Below are 18,894 nucleotides of genomic sequence, written 5' to 3' on the forward strand. Positions count from 1 at the left end.
TCTAGAACAGTGTCTGGCACTTAGTAAATATTCACTAAATATCATCTGTTACTATTACCATGATTGACTTCACATAAGATTCTGAGCCAAAGTAGTGTTACCAGATAAAATACAGGACTCCTAGTTAAATTTGAATTTCAGATAAACAGCAACAATGAAATGTTTAGTATAAGTATGTCCCAAACATTGTAAAGGGCACACTTATACTGAAAAACTGTTTGTTGTTTAACTGAAATTCAAATTTCTCTGGTAATCCTGTTTTCATTTGCTAAATCTGACAACTAGGAGAATTTTGCTATGGAGATGAAGACCAGGGAAAGTAAATTAGCATGTCCACAGGCACAGAAACAAGGAAGAAGTAGTACCTTTCACAGCCATGCATGCTCTCCAATGATAATTGTTAACACTTACTGAGTGCTTGCTATGTGCCAGTTAACTCCTCACAAAAACAAGTGTGGTAAGTTATCTCTATCCTCATTTTACAAATGAGGAAACTGAGGCATAAAGAGGTAATGTAACTTGCCCAAGAACAGAGAACTGGGAAATGGTCTAGCCAGGATAATGAACCAAGGCTGTTTGGCTCCAGGGGGCAGCTGTCTTAAGAAGACAGAAGAAACTAATCTGTTAAAGGTAAACTTCTAGAAGGCCTTCAGTGTCAGCCTATCACCATAATCATTGTTTTTTAAAGTCAGATATCCCAACCATAATTCCTACATAAAGTGAAATATCATTTGCAAAATCTCTACTTCACAGTGTGCTATAGCTAGCCTGCCTCAGCCACACCTTCCATATTCCTTTCAGTATTGAAGTAGGAGTATGTCCCCCTGTGTTCTCCTTTGCATTTCAAAATCACCCTGTTTTTGGAACATGGGATCTTCCCCTAACTGCTGGGTGGAGAATGAAATGTTACCTTTGCAACAGCTTATCGGAAGCAAACAAGCACAGGGAGGATTGAGCAAGAATTTCTGGGACTCCAACCTCACAGAAGGAGCAAGACACGTAGGGTGTGTGCACTGGTCTTCTACTTAGGACAAAGGTTATGATTAAGTAAACCTCCCACAGATTTAAATGGGATGGGGACCGGCAGTGAAGGCAAACCTCCTTTCTTTCAGCTGGAGTGCTTCTCATGAGCCAGTTCCACCCTTAGAAAAGATGGTTTCCGTGAGGCTCTTCTGCCTGGTCCTGAGTGTGGTGGGCACAGTATGGGTATGATCCCTCTATTTTCTTTTCTCTCTATCTCTCTGACGTTTATTCAACAAAGAACTTTAGGTCTGAGTCCACCCTACCTCTGTCCTAACACACTCAGCCTTATAATCTCTAGGCCATCAAGGCAAGTTCCTAGATTGGCTTGATACTTCAAGAGTACAGGGTAATGGAATCCCAAGAGTGTATAAATTCACAAGAGAAGCTTTAACGTCTGTAACTCAGTCTTACAACATTGCTTTAAGAAAAAAAAAAAGACGAGAAATCTTTGCCATCTTTGATGCCGTAAAGCTTCAGGGTTTGTAATTATAAATGGTGTTTAATGCCATTATAATGCTAGGTAACAGAACAAAACATTCCTATGATAAGAATTTTTCCCTGTAATTTCTTGCTATTTACCCACAATAAGTGGAACAGTTGGTTTTAGTATAGTTTTTTCTGAAAAGTTGTTTCTGTGTCTTTGAAGACAGAAAATACGAGCTATCCTCAAAAGCATTACATAGCAAAACCACAAGAAGTAAACTGATGAGGCAATGTGGCTATTTTGGAAGCAATTATATTCTTTTTAAGAAACTCCTAATTTTGCAATGATTTCTAAAATTTGTCTCCAGAGAACAGAAGCTTCATTCACAAGGCTTCTAAACCATGACAAATATGTTCAAGAAATTTAGTTACCTCCTGGTTAGTTATCCAGGATGTTAATTATTCTAATTTATTTCTTGCCCTTCACTGCTCATAAACCCTAATACCAGAAAGTAAACAGAAAAAGCTAAAGGTTTTCTAATTTAATTTTCTTCTTTATAGTAAAATAATAAATAAAAACTTTTGTAGCAGTAAAACAAATCATTTGCTAAAGTGATATTTTAGGTTATACATAGGTTTCAATTATTTCACCTTTATCCCTTAGCAGTTATTAATATTGGATATTTTGTCTATTCATTTGCTAAAGTGATATTTTAGGTTATACATAGGTTTCAATTATTTCACCTTTATCCCTTAGCAGTTATTAATATTGGATATTTTGTCTATTATTGTTATTGAACCATTTATTCTGAAATATACTTAAAGTTTTTATTTTCTTTCTTAGATAAAAGGATTGTGCTTATTCCTTTAAATAAATTGTTCTTGATTCCTTGAATTATCATTTGAATTTTTTAAAAAATGAGAACAAGACTGCAAGTGTTAATCAATTACAAGATTAAACTATTCTGGGTTAAAATAACAATCGCATTTTTTTTTTTTTATGTTGGTGATGTGGAATAAAAATAGCTAACACCTAAAATCCACATTCATTCATTAGAATATAAAGCCTAGTTGGAAGAATTATATCTTATTTCACTTTATGGATCAAAATAGAAATTTTTAAAATCTCTATTTCTAATTGTAAGGTATTTAAAAAGTTGTGATACATGGGCTATTATTTTGCTTTCAGTCTACTTTCTGCATTTCAAACAAAAAGCAATCGTTGCATAAGTGAGTATCCTAAAAAGCATTGCTGAGTCTAAATTGGCTGCGTTTGTATCCTTAGTTATATGCTTGCCCAAATTGTTGACCCATCTCTAAAGGTTATGGCTGAAATTTGAAGGAGAGCGGGAGATTATTAGGTAGTGTGGGTTTTTTCCTGCTGAATTTACGGGAGAAAGAACTCTTTGAATTTTCCAACTATTTTTCTATCACCAGACATTAATGAAAATGGAAAGGTAAAACTGACCTAGTTTTGTTGATTCAAATAATTTTCCTTATATAATGAATCCTTTAAAATGTCTACCATTTATTACATGCTTATTTAGTGTCAAGCACAGATAAGAAATTTGTACACCTTATCTCATTTAATTCTCATAAATGGGTATTAAGATTTTCTTTGGAAAGATGAGAAATACAAAGCTTATGGAGGCCCCAAAGCCGGTGGGTGGTGGGTGCTTTTAACCTCTGTGAGAGTCTCCTCTCTGCCTTGGGACCTGCAGGCATACCAGTGTTGTCTCCTCCTTAGCTGGCTAACTGCTCTCACTCTCTCTCATGTGTGTGTGAATCTTTAAAGACTGCAGATACAGGTGAAGTTGAATTTGTAGCTCATGGAGGAGGTGTACGTGGTCCAAGAATTGTGGAAAGACAGCAATCTGCCTGCAAAGAGACAGACTGGCCCTTCTGCTCTGATGAGGACTGGGTGAGCAGTAGGGATAGTGAGTGGGAGGGTCCTTCCCTGTGGTGCTAGAAGTGCTCAGAGACCAGCTGGTTCAGGAAACTTTCCCAATAGGAAATCATCTAATGGTTCCTTATATGCCAAACTAAAGAGGACAGGTGAAAAGAAACCTAGCCTCAAGATCACTGTTTTAATTACCAAAATGACTTGTACCTCCCAAATTGGATCCTTAGTGGGATTATTGGATTGGATTTAAGTTGCTTGTTTAGGCAAGTACTAGGAATCTGAGTATTGTAGCCTCAATATTTCATGGGACCTAATATATGGTCAAAGAGCCCTGATGGCAAAGTGGTTAAGCGCTTGGCTCCTGCTAACTGAAAGGTCGGTGATTCCAACCCATCGTCCACTCCACAGAAGAAAGATGTGGCAATCTGCTTCCCTCAAGATTAACCAAACTCCAAACCCATTGTGGTTGAGTCGATTCAGCCCTGGAAACCCTATGGGGCAGTTCTACTCTGTCCTTAACTGCGTTGCTATGAGTTGGAATCGACCCCACGGCAATGGATTAATATATGGTTAAATGGTTTTTCGATCATCTCTAACCCACTGTCTTAACCACTTTTAAGACAATAGATGATCTGAAGAGATGGGGGAGGGAAGAAACTGGGACAGTATGGAAACCGGCGAATGTTCTGGAGCCAATATAATTTTCCCCTTCACTTTCAGCACTACAAATGTCCATCTGGTTGTAGGATGAAAGGGTTGATTGATGAAGTCAATCAAGATTTTACAAACAGAATTAATAAGCTCAAAAATGCACTATTTGATTATCAGAAGAACAATAAAGATTCTAGTTCCGTGACAAGGAATATAATGGAACTTCTGAGAGGGGAGTTTGCCACTGCCAATAGTAAGTATTACATATTTATTACTTTGAATTTATTAAAAAAAAAAACAGCAAAAATCTTAAATAAATATGATGGCTTCTTATAGCTACTGAGATTTAGTTTCAAAGAACTTAGTGTAGAAACACTTGCCTCTATTATATCCCTGAATTTTAAGGAGGGCCCTTTTTTGTTGTTATTTTTATCACATAAAAAAAGCTTAGTTTAAAATTGTATAAGGTCACAAAGCAAGTCAGAATTTTGGATAGAAGACCAGAATGTACATGTGTTCTTTTCAAGAGAATATACTGACAATGAAATGGACCAGACCCTTTGAGTAGATATTTTTCTTCCAATCTTGCAGAAGAGGACACTGAGAGGTCAAAAGATTGCCCAAAGACACAAAGCCATCATGTGATGGAGCTGGGATCTGAACCCACAGATACCACCCAGCTGACTATGTAGATATTTTTGTATTTAAAATATAGAGCCACGCTCTAGCTTTCTCATAGGACACTCATTTGGAGAAATGTGCTGATTTTTTTTTTTTTTTTCCGTAAAGATGCACATTAGGAATAAGAAACATCAGATTTGCCCTGGGCGTGGGCATTATGTTGATTGTGGCCCCGATTCCTGAACCCTGCCTTAACTCTCTAGAGAGAAAATGAGACTCTCTCCTACTGGGACAATAGGAAAGGCAAACAAGGGTAAGGCCTTTAAAATGAGGCCTTAAATGATTTTTAAACAACAATGACTTTTCACTAAAAGCTATGAAAATTGTATCCTTAGGAGATACTTGAATACTTTAAAGTCAATGGTACAAAACTAGCTGGCAAGGGAGTGATCCTGTTGACAGAGGTGTCGTGAGCGGAGGGGTGTGGGGGGTGGGGCACTTGCCCCAGGGCAAAAGTCCAAGAGGGCACCAGATGAGGCGTGAAATGACATTCCTAGGCGCCACAAATATGATAGGCGCCCGACTGAGGTAGGTGGACAAGACAGGAGAAGGCATTTCTGCTGAAGGTCACTGCTATCAATACCTATTCATCTTGAAATTTGGTGGGGGGGTGCAATTTAGAGATTGCCCCTGGGCACTCCTTACCCTCACTATCCCCTGCTGTTGACCCTACGAACATCTAGGAATCATTTCAAATCTACAGATAGGAGCAAAAATGTCTCAATAAGAAAATTCAGTAATATGTTCAAGTTCCCTAATTAATGACATGATAAAATAATTGGAACGTGATGGAACTGATTGCTTTATCCCCTAACTACACCTTTAAAATTCCAAAGAAACTCCTTCCTCTTTATTTATTTGGATTGCTAATTGCTAACTAGGCATCTTACATGGCATGCAAAGATGACAGCAGGACATAACACTGAACAAAAATCAAATGTCTAATAGATGTGGATTTCACAGAGTACGTGTCCATAAAGACTTTAATCAAAATAAAATGGAGAATATTTATAAGCACTTTTCTTTTTTTGCTGGCTATTACAAGCAAGCAAAGCACTCAGCAGCTACTTCATTACCCACATTTTCTATTTCAGACGATGATAATACATATAACCAAGTGTCAGAAGATCTAAGAAGCAGAATTGAGGTTCTAAAGCGCAAAGTCACAGAACAAGTACAGCGTATCCAGCTTCTGCAGAGAAATGTCAGGGCCCAGCTGGTAGATATGAAACGACTGGAGGTAAGCATGCGGCTCTGAGGCCAGATTTCCTTGTTTTTGAATAGCAGGAAAAAGGAAGGCAAGAATCACTTATAGATGTCTATTATATGTGGAGCTAAGTGTTATATTCATTGCTGCTGTTGTTAGTTGCCATCAAGTAGATTCAGACTCATGGCGACCCCATGTATGCAGAGTGGAACTGCACAGGGGGTTTTTAAGGCTGTGACCTTTTGGAAGCAGATTGCCAGTTCTTACTTTCAAGGTGCCTCTGGATGTGTTTGAACCACAAACCTTTTGTTAGTAGTCCAGCACTTAGTCATTTGAGCCACCCAGGGACTCCTTTATCTACCTACAAAGTAGGTATTTATTATTTTACCTACTCTGCAGATGAACAAGCAAGCTCAGAGATATTAAGTAAATTTTCCAAGGGCCCATGTACAGTAAATTTCAAAAGAAAATGTTGAGTTCCTGTTTGTCTGATTGCAGAGCCCTTGCTCTGTGCATGACACCACCACGCTTCTGAGTCTTCAGCCTCAATCTCACTGAGGATCACTTAATTGGAGTTTCTTTTCAAAGGGAATGGCACCTTACTCTTGATCCATTCTAAGTTTCAGATAAATCCAAGTAACTCCCATTGCTTGTTGTGACTAGCCTTACAGGGAGAAAGGATACAAATACTCAGCATCTCTTCTACTGGATATGCTACATAAATGGAAAATAATGAGTATTGGTTAGTAGGTCTCCAAATCAAAGAAATGAAGCTCGTTTCCAAAAATTAAGTTAACTACCAGGAACTCAACAGATATAGTTTATTTGTTTATATCTACTTTTTCTCTTTATCTTTCTCCCCTTTTTTCTAGGTGGACATAGATATTAAGATCCGATCTTGCAAAGGGTCATGTAGTAGGTCTTTATCTCATGAGGTAAATCTAAAGGACTATGAGGATCAGCAGAGGCAGCTTGAACAAGTCATTGCCAAAGACTTACAGCCCTCTAAAGACAGGCAATACTTACTATCGATAAAAATGAGCCCAGTTGCAGACTTAATTCCTGGAGATTTCAAGAGCCAGCTTCAGAAGGCCCCTCCAGAGTGGAGGGCACTAGTGGAAATGAAGCAAATGAGAATGGAGTTAGAGAGGCCTGGTGGAGATGGGAGTGCCAGAGGAGACTCTGCATCTTATGGAACAGGATCAGAACCTGAAAGCTCCAGGACCCCTGGACGTGGTAGCACTGGACATTGGAAACTTGAAAGCTCTGAACATGGTAGCTCTGGTACTTGGAAACCTGGGAGTTCTGAACCTGGAAGTTCTGCCACTTGGAAGCCTGGGAGCTCTGGATCTGGAGGTTTTGGGTCAGATAGCACAGGACATGGGAACATTAGGCCTATCAACCCACAGTGGGGTGAATTTGAAGAAGTGTCAGGAAGTGTAAGTCCAGGGACAGTGAAAGAGTTCCACACAGGTAAACAAGTCACTTCTAAAGGAGATAAAGAGCTCCTGGTTGGTGGTGAGAAGGTCACCTCTGGTAGCACAACCACCACTCACCGTTCATGCTCTAAAATCATTACTAGGACTCTTATAGGTGCTGATGGTCACAAAGAAGTGACCGAAGAAGTGGTGAGCTCCAAACATGGTTCTGACTGTGGTGACGCAACGGATTTAGACATGTTCCATTCTTTGACTGGCAGAGGTAGCCTGGATGAATTTCGTCTTAGGCACCCCGATGAAGCTACTTTCTTTAAAACTAGCTCAACAGGAAAAACATTCTCAGATTTATTTTCATCTACACTCGAAGAGTTTGGAAGTAAGAGCCAGTCTAGGGGCTCAGAATCTGAGATTTTCACAGACTCTGGGGTACCTGAGCTCCCTTCTGGTGGTAAAACTTCAAGTCACAGCAAACAATCAGTAACCACTAGCGAAACTTTCAGCAAAGGAGGCTCCACATTTGAAACCAAAGCCTATAAAATGGCAGAAGAAACTGGAAGTGAAGACCACAGAAGCGTGCATAGCACCATGAGAAGCCATACTAAAACTCGTCATGCCAGAGGTATCCACACTTCTCCTTTCAGGAAGCCTTCCCTGACCCCTTAGACTAGGCTATTCCTGCAATGTGCTGCCATAGCACCTTGTACTTTTCCCCTAACCTTCTATCACACTCTATTGAAACTGCACCTTTATTTCTCTGATTTTGTTGCTAGACTGTAAGTTCCATGAGGGCAGGGGCTTTGTCTATCATACTCATCTCTGTGTTCCTGAGTGCCTAACAATGCAGAGAGCAGTACTCAATAAATACTTGTTAAATGAATGAACGAATCCTTCTGAAACTTGGTTTTGAGTTTGTTTAACCAAATTCCTTCACCATTCAAAATGTGAACTCTTGCTGTTGTCACTCATTTTATTAATCAGGTTTTTAGTGTGTATCTCAGTTGACATTTAGGTCAGGTTAAAAACAAGCTATATTCCTATTAATTGATGCTTACATATCTTTGCTGGTTATTTGCTTTATGTGCAAGTGAAATTCCAGTTCCACTGAGGAAAATCCCCTCATTTGCATTGGGGTAGGTTCTATCCCAAAGTCAGTGCATCCTTTCCTCAGGGAAGGAAAGAAAAGAAAGCCAGTATCTACCTTCATTTAAACTGGGCCATGCCTATTTTTATAAAGCTAAATGAAAGTAACTTCTTCCAACCAGCTCAATTTTTTTTTTTAGACTGTGATGATGTCCTCCAAACACATCCTTCAGGTGCCCAAAGTGGCATTTTCAATATCAAGCTACCAGGATCCAGTAAGATTTTTTCTGTTTATTGCGATCAAGAGACCGGTTTGGGAGGATGGCTTTTGATCCAACAAAGAATGGATGGATCACTGAATTTTAACCGGACCTGGCAAGACTACAAGAGAGGTTTCGGCAGCCTGAATGACAAAGGGGACGGAGAATTCTGGCTAGGCAATGAATACCTCCACATACTAACCCTAAGGCACTCTGTCCTTCGGGTTGAATTAGAGGACTGGGCGGGCAAAGGGGCTTATGCAGAATATCACTTCCGGGTAGGTCCTGAGGCTGAAGGCTATGCCCTTCATGTCTCCTCCTATGAGGGCACTGCGGGGGATGCTCTGGTTGAGGGTTCTGTAGAGGAAGGGCCAGAGTACACCTCTCACGCAGACATGCAGTTCAGCACCTTTGACAGGGATGCAGACCAGTGGGAAGAGAACTGTGCGGAAATCTATGGAGGAGGCTGGTGGTACAACAACTGCCAAGCGGCCAATCTCAATGGCGTCTACTACTCTGGGGGCTCCTATGACCCGAGGAACAACAGTCCTTATGAGATTGAGAATGGAGTGGTCTGGGTCCCCTTCAGAGGAGCAGATTATTCCCTCAGGGCCGTCCGCATGAAAATCAGGCCACTGGTGACCAAGTAGATTGAAGAGAGTGGGAGAAGGAGCACTGTTATTAAAGTAGGAGGAAAAAAAGTTAAGAATGATAAAACAGTCAAGATTCTTTACAATCCACTAAAAAATTCCCAGGTGCTATTCCGTTTTTCTTTGTACTGTAGCTAAATGTAACTGAGATATATTAGTGCTTTAAAAAATAAAGTTATGTGAGTTTTTAAAATAGCTCTGTGGGTTTTTAAATTATTATAAAGTTATGTCAAGGGACATTCAGTACATCTGAAAGAGAGCGTCAGATGGATATGCCGTTGTGCAACTCTGAGGACATTGTTTTGAAACCTTCCTCCTCTTCCTTCACCACCCAAAGTCATAAAGTCATTGTAAAGTAAAAAATTGTTTCATCCATTCATTTTGAATGATTTTAAAATAATATTTTAAGTCAAAACTCACTGACTTGAATAACGGCTGGCCTTTGAAGAGGAATTTACAGTTTACAAGTATGTTCAACTCTTCTGCTGTTAGCAAGCAAACCCAGGTGTGCAGGAAGAGCGTTCCTTCCTAATAGAAATGAAAATCTGTTCTGCAGGTCTTCCACAGGAGACCATAACACACACTTTCTATGTTTTCCCCCATGGTCTCACCAACTTCTTTCAAAAATATATGAACAAATGCACTTACAATATTTGAAATATTTACAAACATTCCAAAGACATTAATTAGATTTACGCATTGATAAACAATGCCCCCAGAATTTATTTGACTACATTTTTCTACCAACAAAAAAGAGTATTATTCTATGATACATTGGTTGTTTTAAAAAGTAAGACATTTGTTTGAAAACATCTCATTAAATATGATCCATACCAGATTCATACAGTGAAGATATTTACATTAGTCAGATAATTTATTTGATCCAAGTTGCATTTTCAATCTTCTTGACCTTTGCTCCTGACCCAGATTTTTAACTCTTATTCCCCCACAGCAATTATTTTCTGCCTAGTGCATCCCCTAGTGAAAACTACCTGCCATTTACACTTGAAAATGTATTAAAATTTCCCGAGCAATCCATTAAATTTCCCTCACTTAGCTTCTATCCCAAAGTAAGTGTATCCTTTCTATTAGGAAGGGAGGAGGGAAAGAGGAGGAAGGAAGAAAGGAAGGAAAGAAGGAAGGAAGGAAGGAAACAAGCTAGGGCTGGGTCCCAGATCCTGGGTAACAGAGGAGAGGAGAGCATAAGAGCTTGTAAACAAATCATACCACAAAGCCCCAGTATTCTTGCATTCCTTTTGTGGATTGAAAATCCTTGACACAAATAAGTAGTCTTCGCATAATTGAATAAGAACTTCTTCAGAATTAAAACAGCCTTCATTTCTTTCAGGCACCAAAGCTCCATGCTATCTCTATCTATACCCCACTTACTCTCGCATACGTGTCCATGGAATTTGAATTGTAAATAGGAAATATTTTATTTTCCAGATAACCGAGCTGTTAGGGACAGACCCAGGACTCAGAACGAAAGTGACTCTGAATGGGTGGGGTCATTTATTTCTAATGTACTTCAAAGGCTTTGAGTTTATTAGCAAATGATTAGGTAAACCTCTTTTAATTTCATAAGTAATAGCCAATATTAACAGAATCAAGATAATAGGAGAAGATGTAGTTGGAGCCCTGGTGGTGCAGTGGTTAAGAGTGCTGGCTGGTAACCAAAAGGTTGGCAGTTCGAATCAGCTGCTCCTTGGAAACCCTATGGGGCAGTTCTGCTCTGTCCTATGGGGTCGCTATGAGTCGAAATTTTGTTGGTAATACTTTACCTTTAACCTACTTCCCGTCTTACTGAAATTAACTCTCATTCACCCTGAAACCCATTTCGACTTGGTTGTCACTGTTCCCTCTCTCCTGAAACCATTACGCCACTAGGGCTCCTCTCTTGAAACTGCTCTCTTTAAAGTCAACAGCAACTTTGTAATTCTAAATTAATGCTCTAACGTTCAAGCCTCTTCCTATTTGGTCTCTCTTAAATATCTGTTACTATTGCACTAATTGTACCTGTTGAATCTTTTTCTTTTGGTTTCTCCAGTTCTACTGCCTCCTGTGTCATAAAGATGGCGTTTTTTTGTTTTTTTTAACCGTCAGTTTCTTTCCAGACCACTCTTTAAGTATAGGGGTTTCTCATTCCAACTCATTTTTATCGGTTAGGATTAGGTTTGGCCCATATGGCTTACACAAGGCAGAAACTTATTTCTTGTTCACAGAATAGTCTAAAGGCATAGTCTTTAGGAAGCCATCATCCTAGTGAATGACTTTTATCCTCAAGGTGGAATGGTGTCCTTGAGGCAGGCTGGAAGAAGGAGGAAAGGCAGAAGAGAAAAAGTGTAGCTTCTCTTTTTTAAGGAATTTTCCTGGATATATAACACCTCCACTTGTATCCCATTAGCCACTTATTCACATAGACATACCTAGTTGCAAGAGAGGCTGAAACATAATGACTTTTAGTTTGGGTACAAGACTATCCTAATTAAAATTAGAATTCTGTTAATGAAGAGGAGAGGGAGAATAGATGTTGAAGTAGGCAATTAGCAGTCTTGGTCAAACCATCTTTTCTCACTCTATGGTGAGTACACTTTCTCCTTGGTTGATCTGCCTATCACCGTGACTTCAACAACCAACAATAGGATGATGCTAGACAAATCCAAGACTCTAGCCCTGACCTTCATATTCATACTTCTAACTCATACTGATCATATTCAGTTAGCTATTTCCCATTAAACTGGCTAAGACTGAACTTACTATCTTCCCATTAGAACCTATTGCATCTTCTGTATTTCTTATCCTAATCAGAGGCATCATTAGCCCTCTAGTTTCCTAAACTAGAAAACTTAGGCTCCCCTTCAGCTTCTGCTTTACCCCTAGTCCCCATATCCAATCCATTCCCAAACCATGTTCTACTGTAAAGATGGCCTCTCCTCTCTAACCACACTTCCATGCTTTTATGTTAAGCTTTTATCTTTTCACACTTGGGCTGTTTAAGGGACTCTTGTCACATTGCTGCCAGTCTCCTGCTTGTTCATGCTCCACGAGGTTATCTTCCAAAAAATAAATGCAATGAGCATTCTCCTGAATAAAGTCTTCTTTTAAGGGAAGGTTAAAACTTCTTAACTTTGTATATAAGCCATTTCACAAACTGTTTCCTTTTCAACCTCTGCAGTCATTCACTCTATACTTCAATTACATTGAATTTTCACTGGCATCTGAATACGAGGTCTTTTAATGATTCTGTGCGTTTTCATATTCTGCCTAGAAGATGCCGCTTCATCCCTTAAGAAACAGCTCAAATAATGCTCCTTCTGCAACGTCTTCCCTAATGCCCAACCAAGCAGAATTTATAACCCTTGTTCATACCTCAAAAATAACAGTCTATCCCTAACTCCAACATATCTGTTGAAGTTTATTATGGAACTAGATTGTGAATTCCTTTAGGGAAGAGGTCATTTTTGTAATGTTTCCTGTCCTATTTAAGAATGTCTCATCCACTCCAAGATTATAAGGGTAAGTAAAAAACTTTTTTTCTTTTACAATTACGCATTTAATTTATTTGGAGTTTATTTTACTATGTTATGAACAACAACTACAACAACAAACAGAAAACTCATTGCCATCAAGTTGATTCCAACTGATTGCAACCCCACATGCTATGAAGTAAAACTTCTCCATAGGGTTTTTTTGGCTATAATGTTTAAAGTCAAGGCCTTTCTTATTTAGCTCCATTGGGTGGGTTCAAACCATCAATCATTAGGTTAGCAGTCATGCACAAACATTTTGCACCACCCAGGGGCCTTTAATATGTTATGAAGCAGGGCTCTCATCTTGTTTTTTTATAGTTGGATAGCCAGAATCACTTGTTAAAGAAAGCATTCTTTGCCCATGGAATTGAATACCAATTTTGTTGTCTCACAATTCTCTTGGATCTATATATAGACTTTCACTTCTGTGCTTATATTTCCTTACTCATCTTTAAAATTACACATTTATAAATTACATGCTTTAAAATATACATAAACATATTTAAAATTAATAATTAAAAGAAAGTTAATAGTTGAAAAATGACTCATTCTTACCCCCTAAAAATGTAACTAATTAGAAATTAAGAAAGGCTCTTCTAAGTAGCCCCTAGAGAAAAAAGAAGTGAAAATTTAAAGTACAATTTTTCTAGACTAAAAAAGTTGACGAGGGGAAGAGAATATAGTACTTCATCCAAAACTATACTCAAAAATTTCATGGTATGAAATTGTACCTAAAACCAAACCAAACCCACAGCCTTTGAGTTGATTCCAAGTCATAACAACCCTATAGGACATAGTAAAACTGTCCCAGAGGGTTTCCAAGGCTGTAAATCTTTACGGAAGCAGATTGCCACATTTTTCTCCTTTGAAGCCACGGGTGGGTTTGAACCATCGACCTCTTGGTTAGCAGAACTGCCTGACTTTGGGTAGCAGCAGAACACTTTAACCACTTTGCCACCAAGGCGCCTATGAAATTGTATATAGGATTATTTAAATATTCTATATCTTTTCTTATTTTAAATAATTAACCTATCATTCTAAAATATATATATGTATGTATACACACAGTCATATTTGTGTGTGTGTCTATATGTGTATATTTAGGCCTTGCTCTGTGGTTTTGCATATGTGTGTGGTCTCTTTGTAGTCTAGAAGTTTTGCTTTGTGTAGTTGACTATGGTATTTTCTAATGCATGAAAATCTATGACCATTATGTCTTTTCCATGGGATTTTTTATCATAACATAATGTCTTTTTTTTTCTTTTCATACTTTTGGAGTTGAATCCCACCTTGTCTAATTAAATATTGTCATCACATCCACTTTCTTTTTCTTTGCATTTGCCTAGTTATTTTTGCTTGTTCCTTGATTTTCAACATTTGTGTATCATTTTATTTGGAAGACTTTTCTAGATATAAGAAATAATTTTTAAGTCAATTTTATTTTACATTTACTTTTTTCCTTTACATTTTTTCCCTTTCCTTAACTCTTTGCATGCCCCTTTATTTTCAAATTTTATCACTTTATTTAGAAGATTTTGTTATAAATAATAGATGAATTTTTAGAAATCCAATTAGATTTTATACTTTTTAAATTTTGTTGTTGTTTTCCATTTTCTTAACTGCTCACTTACTCATGTTCCTCCTGTATCCCCCTTGATCTGAAAGTTCTTTTTAGGTTTTCCATTTCAAAATAACCCCTAGTTGAATGAATGAATAAGTGAATGGATACATGAATAAAATAAATACAAATGTGAGAGTATTGCCAGGAAATTTCATGGCATTTAAATATTTCTGCTGGAGAAGAAAATGCTGAATTAAGGGTTTTGATCTTGAGTCAGGAAAGCAAAACTATTCAACTATATTTTAATATTACGTCTAGGTAACGCACTCTTGGTCTCTCAGCCTGGAGCTGGCTTTTATGTTTTCCCTTGGTACACCACCGGAAGGAGGGAAACCTTTCAATTAATGCCTCTCGTCTTAAGTGCAGGAACTGCAGTTTATATCCAGTACTTAGTACAGGACCTGGGACAGAGTAATGGCCCAATACATTTTTGTGAATTAAGGAATCTAAGTGTTCAAAGGAAGTTTAAAGATCATCTGTTTGAAACTCCTTTTGAATGCATAAATCTCCTCTACAGTTGGTGGTGTTAATTAAGTTAAAATGTTATTTTCAATTTTTATTGAAATAAATTATTTACATTTTGATTCATTTATTCTGTTAACATGCCTGCTATAAGTTTCTGAAAACTCTTTGAAATAAAGCATTGCAATTTCCCAAAAAATATTTTAAGGACTCATTTAATAGATAATTACCAGAGTTATTTTAATATAGGTGAGACATTTTTATACAGTAAAACCTGCTAAAGCTGGAACCTGTGTAAGGTGAAAACCTGTCAGAGAAGGAACACTCAACTATTTTCCACTAAGATGAGTGAAAGTAAATTGGTAAGACTGCACCCTGTCAAAGGCGGAAAACTCGCCAGACCCAGAAAAATAAGGCAGTCCCGTTGAGTTCTGGCTCTCGCAGGTTTCACTATAAATTGATTTTTTTTCAGATAAGAAAATAGAAGCTTAAGGAAGCTAAGTGATTTGATGATAAGGAACACACCTCAGGATGAAACTTACAACCTGGTTCTTACAGGCTCTAAAGCACTTAACGCGCCAAAAAAAAAAAAAACACCGTTACCATTAAGTCGATTGGGACTCAGGGCAACCCTGTACATCATTTATTATGGCTCCTGGGATAATGCTACTGTAGTTCATATATTAGCATGAGACTACGGGATATAGCATTTATTTTAAGTTATTTTCCCAAGTGTGGATGGATTTTAGCTGATTTAATTGTACAGGTTCTTCTTATGACCAACAAAATATATTTGAAAGCTAATTAGCTGATGCTGACGCAGCTGGTGATGGACTCTTCCTTTGAATTCTCTCATCTCAAATCATGTCTAGAAAAGTCGGAAGGAAACAGCACCATATAAATATCAGTCCATGCAGGGTGCAAAAAAAATCATAAATTAAATATTTTTTTGTACCTGAACAAAGTAACACAACAGTTACTATTATTCACTGAAACAGTTTGAGAAGTAGCAACACATTTAGGTTTTGGTATCCATAAAAATAACATAAGTTGTATGAAGCTAATACAATTGGAGCAGAAACCATTTAAGAGATATCTTGAAAGAGTCTACACTTTATTCATTTATTTGTGTATTCATTAACTCATTTATTCTCTCCTTTAAATTGAATTTCAAGTACTTGATAAATCTCATTTAAGGGGAAAAATCCTTAATTAGTCTGGTAAGGGAAAAGGCCTCAAACATCACAGAAGCAAGTAATGTCATGAGGAATTTGCACTTGAAGAGGAAATTCAAATTAATTCTTAAACAAGAGCTGGCCACCATTTCTTCCATTTCCACATAGTAAAAGAGCAACACTTTGAAACCACAGAGGAAAGATAACATATTTGTCACCCTGCTCAGTAGTCCTCAACTTAAAACGACCTGCCAGGTTTGAGCTGAGAAATGCTCAGCTATTGAACAGTTGTCTCCCTGTTTCATCAGCTCTTTACTGAAAGCAGGCATATGTTGATTGCAAAAGAACACTCTGGAAAATACTTGCTAAATCCGCTGTTACTCCATCCCCCACGGTTCCATGACCTCAAGTTTGCATGCCCATATAAGCTGTTGCAAAATGGCATTACAAATATCTCCTTTTCAGAGATAAAACAAATGTAGCAAACAATTCATGAATCTAGGTAAAGGGCATAGAGGTAATTATTGAACAATCCTTGCAACTCCTTTGTAGGTCTGGAACTTTTGAAAATAAAAAGTTGGGGGAGAAATAAATATAATTCAGTCAAAAAACAAATGATAGACTTCTGCCTTTTGATCTCATTTTAGTTGGGAAAAGGAGAAAAAAGGTATAGTGGTTGATAGTGGTACCTGTGGGGATATATGCCATTTAAACATGTCTACACTATTGACAACTGCAGCCCCCACAGGCCTCTATGCTGTGTACGTCATGCTGGAGACTTGTCAGCGATGAGAAAGAGATTAGGCACGGCTTGTTTTCCTGAACCTATTGTCCTGTTACTGATTGGCTTGTTTACCTGAATTCCTTCTCCCTTGCCCGAAACTTATTGTTACTCACCCAAAGCCCATTGTTCTGTTATTTGCTTCACTGCTTGCTGTATTGACTATAAAATAAACTCCTGGGACTGAAGCTGGGGTTCGACTCCTCAGAGCGACCCTCCTGGCCCCACTTCTCTGTAAGAGTTGTGGCATTGGTTATTGTCTCTGCCACCCCGACAACCATCGCCGCTGCGACAGGTACCAGTTAAGATTATTTGCCTAAGTATATGACTCTCCCAGTCTCATCAGCTGGAGAATAGAAGATTTGAATGAATAGAAGGTAATAGTGTGTTCCCAACTGCTATCCTGCATTCATGAAGAATAGCCACTAATATATACAAAAGATAATTAGAAAATTGGGGAAATGACATAAATAGGCAATTCACAAAAGAAGATAGTCAAATGGCCTTTAGACATTTAAAATTTTTTTACTGTACTAGTATTTAAAGATATGAAAACTAAAGTCATTGTTAATATTTTAATTAAAATGCTTAGTGTTAGTGAGGGCAAAGAAAAATAAAAACTCTTTGTAATTCTGTGTGTCAGTGGTAAACTAGTGCAACATTTTGGAGGGATATTTGTATATTAGAATGCCAAAAAGCCTTTATTTCTTCCAGAAATTCTGCTTCTAGGGATTTGTCCTAGAAGGAAATAAAAAGATATATGCAAAAAAGTTTATGTAGAAGGATGCTAATTTCAGTATTATCTTCAATTGAAACAAACTGCAAAAATCTAAATGTCTAATGACAGGGACTTGCTTAGATAAATTAGAGTATATTCATATGATATAATATGGCTATTAAGAATCATATTACAGAAGATAACACTATGCTAAATAACATGGAAATGTTTTCATGATAAATTATGAGTTGAATTGTGTGTCTCCCCAAAATGTGTGTCAACTTGGATAGGCCATGATTCCCGGTATTTTGTGGTTGTCCGCCATTTTGTGATCTGATGTGCTTATCCTATGTGTTGTAAATCCTAACTTCTATGATGTTAATGAGGCAGGATTAGAAGCAGTTATGTTAATGAGGCAGGACTTAATTTACAGGATTAGGTTGCATTTTGAGTCAATCTCTTTTGAGATATAAAAGAGAGAATGGAGCAGAGAGGAGAGGGACCTCACTACCACCAAGCAAGAAGAGCCAGGAATGGAGCACGTCTTTTGGACCCAGCATCCCTGCACTGAGAAGCTCCTAGACCAGGGAAAAATTGATGACAAAGACCTTCCTCCAGAGCCAACAGAGAGAGAAAGCCTTTCCCTGGAGCTGGTGCCCTAAATTCAGACTTCTAGCCTCCTAAACTGTGAGAGAATAAATTTCTTAAGGCCATCCACTTGTGGTATTTCTGTTATGGCAGCACTAGATAACTAAGACATGATACAATTTGAAAAAACTGATATTAAAACATTATGTATAGTATGACAAAAAGAATATAAACCAAGATATTAACTGTTTTTCCTTGTTAGTGTTGAAATCATAAGTGGCTCTAATTTTTTCTATATTTCCCCAAATGTTTAAAAAGAATACTTACTACTTTTATTACTTAAGACCACAATCGATGTTGTTAAAATAAATAGAAATTATTCCATTTGCCATATTTATTCATAACTATGTGCCAGCACCTTGCTACTTGGAGCAGAGTTGAGCAACAGTGTAAGTTCATGCAGGAAGCATCAAATCACATGCAACAGTGAGGCTTGTTGTTAGTTGCCATTCAGTCCATTCTGACTTATGGTGACCCCAAGTTTGCAGAGTAAAACTACTCCATAGGGTTTTCAAGGCCATAATCTTTCAGAAAAAGATCACCAGGCCTGTCTTCTGAGGTACTTCTGGGTGTGTTTGAACCTCTAACCTTTCGGTTAGTAGTTGAGTGCTAGCCATTTGTGCCACTGTTATAGGGACTCTA

The 18,894-nt window shown here is 37.9% G+C and overlaps 1 protein-coding gene across 1 annotated transcript; it reads left to right on the forward strand.

Annotated features, from left to right (window-relative positions):
• The first annotated feature begins 1,099 nt into the window (after nt 1–1,099).
• Nucleotides 1,100–9,371, forward strand: FGA (fibrinogen alpha chain). The gene is made up of 6 exons (XM_004378860.3): nt 1,100–1,206; nt 3,242–3,367; nt 4,070–4,253; nt 5,776–5,921; nt 6,761–7,946; nt 8,608–9,371. Exons 1-6 carry the CDS (start codon nt 1,153–1,155, stop codon nt 9,315–9,317), a joined length of 2,406 nt encoding a protein of 801 aa, XP_004378917.1. The 5' UTR covers nt 1,100–1,152; the 3' UTR covers nt 9,318–9,371.
• The last annotated feature ends 9,523 nt before the right edge of the window (nt 9,372–18,894 follow it).

The sequence above is a fragment of the Trichechus manatus genome, unplaced genomic scaffold (genome assembly GCF_000243295.1).
Source record: "Trichechus manatus latirostris isolate Lorelei unplaced genomic scaffold, TriManLat1.0 scaffold00059, whole genome shotgun sequence".
Taxonomy (NCBI): Eukaryota; Metazoa; Chordata; class Mammalia; order Sirenia; family Trichechidae; genus Trichechus; species Trichechus manatus.